Below are 9378 nucleotides of genomic sequence, written 5' to 3'. Positions count from 1 at the left end.
TATATTTTTTTGCCAAAAAAAGCCTTTAAAACGTCTCCGGTTACTGTCGTAACCTCAGTTCCCTGAGAGACGGGAACGAGACATGGCGTCAACGCTTTGGGGACTCCCTTCCTTCCTAACCTACCTGAAATCTTATTGCACAACGCCAGTGAAGTTGCAACTCACACTGGCCAATGCCAGCCAAGACAGCGAATAGGGGCGGGGCCCCCACCACTACATAATGCGCCGTATTGGCGGCATAAGCTCAGAATCTTCCGACTGAACCAACAGTACAGCAGACCTGAGCAGTGAACACGGCGGCCTACGCCATGTCTCGTTCCCGTCTCTCAGGGAACCGAGGTTACGACAGTAACCGGAGATGTTCCCTCTCGAGAACGGTCTCTTGACATGGCGTTAACGCTTTGGGGACTGTATAGAACAACGCCGTGGAAGCAGCGAAGTAAAAAGACTCTGCCTCGGCGGAGCTAGCATGAACAGTTCTTGCAAGACACTAAAAATAATCCCCAACCAATCAAATACGACCCTGCGACATGCCTCGAGGGGATTGGATGTAGTAGCCCGAGGCTGGTACGCCGTTGCAGTGAGCTCCCCATTCCGTCGTCGACGCGTCCATCATGACCACTTTCCGCAGCATGACCATACCCATCTGTATTGGTACAAGTCGGGGTTTCGCCATGGTTTCAGCGCGTTCAAGCATCTGCGAGTGACCACAACGCGGGCACAGCCCGTTTTCCACGACCTTCTCGGTACTTGTGTTTTCAGCCATATCTGGATGGGGCGTATATAGAGTAGACCGAGGTAACAGACTGTCGCGGCCGCCGCCATCCGCCCCAAGAGCCTCTGATATTCCTTCAGGAAAGCGCGTTTGTATAATGCACGGTTGTTGGGTCTCAGGTCTAAGATTGGACGGAGACCACCATCTTTCTTTGAAATGACAGAGTACCGGCTGTAAAACCCGCTCTCTCTCTCGCTCGGCGGGACCACTTCTATCGCGCGTTTCGCGAGGAGATTGAGAATTTCTTGCCTCAGCACTGGCACGTTGTGTGCCGGAACTGTCGACATGACCACGCCATTGAACCGGGGTGGTCTGTGCCGAAACTGAAGCGTGTAGCCGTTCTCTATTACGTTCTGCAACCAATCCGAAATGCCCGGAATGGACCGCTATGCGCTCGCAAAAAGACAGAGGGCGGAGCGCCTCGTCCTCTGAATTCTGAACAACCCCGCTGTATACCGGGGTCGTATTCAGAAAGCTCACAGAATGAGTGGGAGCGCTGTATGTTAGCGAGGGTCGTGCCTCGCCGATCAACGGGGAGCGCGAGCCTTCTGCTGAATGTTTGAGCGACACGGACATGCGTATGTGCGAGGTGTCGAGAGCGAGCCGCGGCTGCTGGGGTCCGGCACCGGCCACAGGGGCGTGAGCCTCGCCCGATACACGGGCAAGCTGCAAGCCCGACTCTATTGACGGTTCCACGGCTGAGTGTGAATCCGCTATCACTGGAGGAGGAGAAAAAAGCTCTTTTTGTGAGGGTGTCACAGACTTTATTGCATTTTGAACATACACAACACAGACATTCCCGTAGTCGCCTGCAACAGCCAAGGGGACTTCGCGAGAACATCTCAGACGCTTCGCGGCGGGCTCGCCACTTGGCGCTCTCCTCCTCTGCACCCTCCCGTCAGGAACGAGGCTTCTGTTCCGGCGGGGGAGCTCCCCCGGGATGGCCGCCTTTCTTGACGGCCACAGGGGCGTGAGCCTCGCCCGATACACGGGCAAGCTGCAAGCCCGACTCTATTGACGGTTCCACGGCTGAGTGTGAATCCGCTATCACTGGAGGAGGAGAAAAAAGCTCTTTTTGTGAGGGTGTCACAGACTTTTTTTGCATTGATTGCATTTTGAACATACACAACACAGACATTCCCGTAGTCGCCTGCAACAGCCAAGGGGACTTCGCGAGAACATCTCAGACGCTTCGCGGCGGGCTCGCCACTTGGCGCTCTCCTCCTCTGCACCCTCCCGTCAGGAACGAGGCTTCTGTTCCGGCGGGGGAGCTCCCCCGGGATGGCCGCCTTTCTTGAAGCCGTGACGCCCCTTCGGTGTCCTCTGCCATGGAGTTTTGGCGCGAACAGAAGGCTCTGGGTCCGGCGCCGATGAAGCTGAAGCAGAGGGGGGCCGTTTCGACGGCCGGTTGGAAGCAGATGAGGATCTACTATGTGCAGGGGCTGTGCTGCAGCCCGGCGCGGCAGGAAGTGACTCATCGCCTTGGAGCGCTTCTGTGCCTCTAAGAAGCGCTCCGCGATAGCCTCCACCGCGTCTCCAAAGAGGCCGGATGGAGATACAGGAGCGCTGAGCAGCGCCCAACTGTCCGCGTCCTTAAGCTCAGTGAGTGTCAGCCACAGATGCCGGTGGAGCATCATCATGTAGCCCATGCTCCGTCCGATCGCCTGGGCCGTCTTCTTTGTAGCTTTAAGTGCAAAATCCGTCGCCGTGCGTAGATCCTTAAACGCCTCGGGATCCGCCCCACCCTCATCCAGGGATTTCAGGAGCTGTGCCTGAAAAACTTGGAGCACTGCCATCGTGTGCAGCGCTGAGATCGCTTCTCCCGAGGCGGCGTACTGCGTGGAGTGTGACTCACGCGGGAGTCGTAAGAAAACACTCAAGCCCGATCATTCAACCCGCACATTTGCTGTTTCTTTCTCCGATGTAACTGGGAGGGGAGAAACGCGAAAGCGAGAGGCGCTGATCCTCACGTGCAAAACACGCTGGCCGATCAAAAAGCTGCGTGAAGTGTGACTCACGCGGGAGACGTGCCGGCGTAAAAAAAACACTCAAGCCCGATCGTTCAACCCGCACATTCGCTGTTTCTTTCTCCGATGTAACTGGGAGTGGAGAAACGCGAGAGCAGGGACAGACTCACGCTTCAAAAGTGAAAGTAGCCTCCGCAACACACACACAAATGCGAAGCTGCGCCGCTTGATGTAATGAGGGGCGCTGATCCTCGCGTGTAACACACACACACACACACTGGTGGATCAAGCGAGGCATGCGGGATGTGTGTCAGCGTAAGATCACTCAAACCTGATCACTCAAACCGCAAATTCGCCGTTTCTTTCTCCGAGGTAAACGGGAGGGGGAGAAACATGAGAGCGGGAGGGGACCAGCGAGCGAAGCAGGAACAGACTGGGGCTTTAGAATGAAAGCAGCCTGTCTGAGCGCAGCTTCAGCACACACAATGCGAAGCTGTCAACAATAGAGAGGTGACAGTGTTCTGATCCACCCAGGAGGTTAGAGCCGCTCGATATAACGAGGGGCGCTGATTCTCACGTGTAAAACACACCGGCGGATCAAAGTGCAGCGGGGAGTGCGGGCACGCGGGCTCTGTGCCGGTGTGCGATTGCTCAACGGTTGCCCAGACCCATGGCTCTGCTGTTTCTATCTTCGAGCTTTGCTGAGAGAGGAGAAACGAGAGAGCAGGTCAGCCTTCATAAAGTGCGAGAAGAGCAAGACTCATGCTCTCAGCGAGAGCATTCTGTCTCAGTGAGGTGCAGTCTCTGCGTGGGGGCTTCCGAGACAGGCTCGTAAGAAAACACTCAAGCCCGATCATTCAACCCGCACATTTGCTGTTTCTTTCTCCGATGTAACTGGGAGGGGAGAAACGCGAAAGCGAGAGGCGCTGATCCTCACGTGCAAAACACGCTGGCCGATCAAAAAGCTGCGTGAAGTGTGACTCACGCGGGAGACGTGCCGGCGTAAAAAAAACACTCAAGCCCGATCGTTCAACTCGCACATTCGCTGTTTCTTTCTCCGATGTAACTGGGAGTGGAGAAACGCGAGAGCAGGGACAGACTCACGCTTCAAAAGTGAAAGTAGCCTCCGCAACACACACACAAATGCGAAGCTGCGCCGCTTGATGTAATGAGGGGCGCTGATCCTCGCGTGTAACACACACACACACACACTGGTGGATCAAGCGAGGCATGCGGGATGTGTGTCAGCGTAAGATCACTCAAACCTGATCACTCAAACCGCAAATTCGCCGTTTCTTTCTCCGAGGTAAACGGGAGGGGGAGAAACATGAGAGCGGGAGGGGACCAGCGAGCGAAGCAGGAACAGACTGGGGCTTTAGAATGAAAGCAGCCTGTCTGAGCGCAGCTTCAGCACACACAATGCGAAGCTGTCAACAATAGAGAGGTGACAGTGTTCTGATCCACCCAGGAGGTTAGAGCCGCTCGATATAACGAGGGGCGCTGATTCTCACGTGTAAAACACACCGGCGGATCAAAGTGCAGCGGGGAGTGCGGGCACGCGGGCTCTGTGCCGGTGTGCGATTGCTCAACGGTTGCCCAGACCCGTGGCTCTGCTGTTTCTATCTTCGAGCTTTGCTGAGAGAGGAGAAACGAGAGAGCGGGTCTGCCTTCGTTAGAAGGCGAGGTGCGAGTGGAGAGGGGTGAGACTCCTGCTCTCAGCGAGAGCATTCTGTCTCAGTGAGGTGCAGTCTCTGCGTGGGGGCTGCCCAGACAGGCGACGCACTCACTACTCCTCTGCATTCTGCAGGGCTTCCTGCATGAGCCACACTCACAGCGTGACATTTGCAACAACATCACCAGAACATTTTCTTTTTTAAGAACTTACCTCTTAGAAATAAGCTCTTTTAGGCTCGCCGGATGGCGGCAGGGGAATTAGCTGGAATCTCTGCTGCTACGACGCTGAAGGCAGCGGGAGGAGCGGCAAATCAGCCGAGCAGAGAGGTCGCTGGTCCAGCTTAATCCACTGCTGAGACGTGTCAACGGCGAGCAGGCTCTTCAGTCAGCGGAGATCGCGAAGAACGTCGTCATCGCTGAAGGAGAAGAAATCTGAATCCTATGGCGAATCGGCTGCTTATATAGCCAGATGACTACGCGGGCTTGGCGGGCTTCGCTGCCATAGGTTTGTGCAGTACCGCTGCCGAGCCATTGGTTCGTTTTTTAAAAACATACTGCACGAACCAATGGCCGTGCAGTTTCACTGCGTGATTGAAAAAGGCTTCAGTTCAGGAGAAAAAAATGAATTTTTCCCATAGCGTCTAGCAAAGAGTTTAGTATCAAAAGGGAACAGTCGGTTATGTCTGTGAAGGTAAACAGCTGGGTTTAAATCGCATGTTTATTTTAGATCTGTGTGGCAGCAGCAATATACATTAAATAAAACAATAAATCCACTGCTCTCTTGTCTCCTCTGAGGCTGGGACTTTATTGTTCTGTGCTCGTCTGTTCAGCCAATGACAAAACAGTTAGCATGTTTTGCTCAAACTTTCGCTATGGCATTAGAACTAGTACACTGTTGTCGTTTGCGAAAACACAATAATGGCGGCGTGGGTGGAAACTTATAGATTAAGGGCCGGTAATATTATAATGAGATCCCTTTGCCACATCACCAAGGGAGCAAAATCAGACGCACTCATTTTCTCAGATGCTTGCAGAAAAAGGCTTACCAAAACAAAGTTACTGGGTTCATCTTTTTCACGTTTCCTTGGTTGGTAGATGCACCGTGGACCTGATTATAGCACTTAAAACCTGGAAAAGTCCGATTTTCATGATATGTCACCTTTAACATTATAACATTAATATTGCATAATTTGCTAATAGGCAATGGAAATCAGGAGCAACAACACATGAAATCTCTTAAACACTGATTACAATTTTTTTCTTTTTTATTTTATCTGCACATATTAACACTTTCCCCTGCACTCAATAAACAAGCACTAGTGCTACTCACCACATACAGAAGAAAAGACATTTTCTTTTAATTTGAGAGAAGCAGGCCATGCTTATGATGAGGATTTCCACACTTCTCTACCCATGATGAAGCTGCCTAGTGTCACTTAATACTCAGTTTTGGGCATCTCTGTAAAACCTTTATCATGCAGTGTGTTTTAACACTGTACCATTTTTATGTAAAATCCATTACAGCTGGTTACCACTGCAGAAACCTCATCAGAGCACTCAACATAAAAACATCAATTCCACTTACATTGCTTTAAACAAAACGTTATTAAAGCTCAGGGCCAGCACACACAAGAAACAAATAAGAGGTTTTAGGTGAGAGATGTGCCCTGACACATAAAATCATTAAATGGGTGGGTAAAGCTTGGCACCATTCAACACTGGTCCTGTGCATGACAGAAACTGACTGTTTACATTGACTATCACCCAACAGCAGCACATTTTTTTTTTTTACACAATGCTACGATAACATTACATTACACAGAAAAAAAAAATCACCCCTCTTCATTCAATAACAATGAGGACCTGAAACAAAATGCATTTACAAGGAATAGTTCACCACTGAATGGAAATTAATTCTTTACTCACCTTGTGTTGCTCCAAACTTGTATGGCTTTCTTTCTTCCTTGAAACATCTAAACCATACATAGTACTTATTTGCTGTATTTCAAGTCTTATGATAGTTTTGTGCGAGAAACAGAACAAAATGTGAGTCTTGTTTCCACTGATAAACTTTCCCGTCAGTGAGCTGTTAACTCGAGAACTGCTGTAACTGGATCATCAAGTCTGCAAGTTAAACAGATCAGTCTGATTATAAGCACATCATTTACTGGATCAACTAGTTCTTTTAAAAGACAATGTTTCTATAACAACTCATTGGAGGGAAAAATTATCAATAAATAACAACAAATGTTCTTCTTGTGGCATCAGAAGACTTGAATTGTAGCACATGATTCATACAGGCTAGATTAATTTGCTTTTATTTCTGTACTTTTTTGAGCTTGACATATGTGGTCACTATGAACTGTCGTTGTATGGAAAGAGCTGTGTGAAGATTCCTCAGCAATGCCTTTATGTTCCATCAACAGCTCAATGGTTTGAACAACGTGATGGTGAATAAATCATGACAGTTTTTTTTAGTTTTGGGTAAACTATTCCTCTTAGCACTGGCGCTTGGAAGAATGATGTCCATTTTCCCATATATCACAGAAACGTCTGCAGAATACAGTAAACTACAGTAAACCAAAGTACTTGAAATCATAATCAAATGATGGAAAGTAAAACAAATTACATTATTCTATAATAAACCGGCCCAGATCTGAACCTGTAACAAAACTTTGCAGTTTACAACACTCTCAAAACATCAACCAATCACAAAAGGAGCAAAGAACGCATGGCTGTTTCTTGATTGCATGAATATTCAATATAATTTGTGCCTGTTTTCCTCAGAAAGCATTTACAACAGCTGCAAGAACAAACCCTCTGAGGTCATATAACATTTTCCCTTTATAAAAACAGAACGGAACAAAACAAAAAACACACACAGCTCAAATGAAAGCTGTGTTTTTTTTTCTCTGTACACCATTAAAAGTAGTTTAATGGTAGTGAGTGCACGACGCTGGGTGAGACACAATACACTGTGACTTCCTCCTACATCCAATGATCAATGTACGGATATTTCAGCACGTGTACAGACACAACTTCATACTGTGTATACTGTAGTAATTCAGGAAGGGGTGAGAAGAAAATACAGACTCTGGGTGCTCTGGGTGTTACATTCACACAGCTTTATCACTGATTGGACGAATGGATGGTCTAGCTCTGTGGTGAAGCTCCAGAACGTAACGGTGAAACAACCTCCTGGCCTATGCTGCTGCAAGAACAAATCCTCTGAGGTCATATAACATTCCCTTCATAAAAACAGGACAAAACAAAACAAAAAAACACACAGAGCTCATGGGAAAGCTACGTTTTTTTTTTCTCTGTACACCATTAAAAGTAGTTTAATGGTAGTGAGTGCACGACGCTGGGTGAGACACAATACACTGTGACTTCCTCCTACATCCAATGATCAATGTACGGATATTTCAGCACGTGTACAGACACAACTTCATACTGTGTATACTGTAGTGATTCAGGAAGGGGTGAGAAGAAAATACACAGACTCTGGGTGCTCTGGGTGTTACATTCACACAGCTTTATCACTGATTGGACGAATGGATGGTCTAGCTCTGTGGTGAAGCTCCAGAACGTAACGGTGAAACAACCTCCTGGCCTATGCTGACAGGCGTGAGGGTTTGGGACTAGTTCTCTTCCCATTTCAGCAGTGAGTCTGGAGGTCTGGGGTAATAACCTGTCGTGATGGGCTTATCTGAAGAGAATCTCTGGAACTTGAAGTCTAGAGGAAGATCTAGAAGAGAGATGGAACAGGTGGATGTTTCACAGACAAAATATAAAACAAACTTGAAGTACAATAAAAATTTAATATTTACACAGAAAAAGTCTTAAGATTGAAATATTTAAAGCTGCAGTCCGTAACTTTTTTTGGTTAAAAATGATCCGAAATCAATATTTGAGCAAGTACATAACCAGCCAGTGTTCAAAACTATCGCCTTACTTTAGCCCGATTCACAACGGTCAGCTTATAATAATGTTTTCTAATTTGAGTGGTACGGGTAGGTTTTCGCGGGAAATTCGAGCATGGCACTGCGTCATTACGTCACGTCTGTAAACATAAAGAAGTTGTCCCGGCTACTAGGCTATCGCATGTGAGGATCCTGCAGTCAGAACATTAGATTCATCCGCGCTGGAGCCGTGCCGACTCACAACCCATGCAAGGAAGATAATTCCGCACACAGCTGCAATTCCAGGTTTTCAAACAGAGATGGCGACAAAGAGGCAAAACTTACGGACTGCAGCTTTAATAAAAAAAAAAAAATGTAAGAGTGCAACAAATGCCCCAAATGGTAAGGGACAACTATATCAATTGAAAAGATACCATTTTACACCAAATAAGAGTATACATCAAAGAAGTAATGTAATTAATTACTATTGATATTACTGAAAAATTATTATTTTATCTTTCAGAAATTAAAGAAATGGGCTAAATTATATAAATATACTGATAATCTAATCAGCCAAAATAGTCTTTAAAATGTAACATTCCATTTAATCATTCAGAACACACTTTTATTCAAAGTGAAGAAACATCACAAAAAAACGTTCTGTACAAGGGTCAATATTTGCAGTATTGCAAAACCGAATAATAAAAGAGAAGCAGAGAACAAGAAAAGAGTTCTCTTTCAGTTCAGTGCAAATGGTTTTCAATACAATTTTACTTTCATGTTGCGTGTTTCTGTGTTATAATATCTCCATGGTCGAGAAAAAAAAATTGCCTAGCAGCTAACCATTATTTACACACGTCATCAAAATCAAGTGATGATCCGTTATGCTGAAAGACATCACTAAAAACTTTTTGATAGTTAAGTTTTTTTAAAAAGAGTTTAGTGATGATTTATCTAAAATGTAAAATCCAGATGAAGTCTTGATAAATTTAAAAGGCCCATATTATTCTCATTTACAGGTGTTCTACTAGAATATGAGTTAAATGTAAAAAAAAAAACA

At 46.9% G+C, this 9378-nt stretch overlaps 1 protein-coding gene across 1 annotated transcript in view; it reads right to left on the bottom strand.

Moving 5' to 3' along the window:
* Window positions 1-7635: 7635 nt before the first annotated feature.
* Window positions 7636-9378, bottom strand: part of nt5dc1 (5'-nucleotidase domain containing 1) — a 70358-nt gene continuing 68615 nt past the window's right edge. Inside the window, exon 13 of the mRNA XM_016565760.1 lies at window positions 7636-8164. Within this exon, the coding sequence (XP_016421246.1) occupies window positions 8058-8164 (107 nt within the window). The 3' untranslated portion in view covers window positions 7636-8057. The remainder of the gene's footprint in view (window positions 8165-9378) is intronic.

Source organism: Sinocyclocheilus rhinocerous, unplaced genomic scaffold (assembly GCF_001515625.1).
Source record: "Sinocyclocheilus rhinocerous isolate Xijiao unplaced genomic scaffold, SAMN03320098_v1.1 scaffold1774, whole genome shotgun sequence".
Classification (NCBI taxonomy): domain Eukaryota; kingdom Metazoa; phylum Chordata; class Actinopteri; order Cypriniformes; family Cyprinidae; genus Sinocyclocheilus; species Sinocyclocheilus rhinocerous.
The sequence above is the reverse complement of the archived record's forward strand: the minus strand, read 5'-3'. Positions and strand labels throughout refer to the sequence as shown.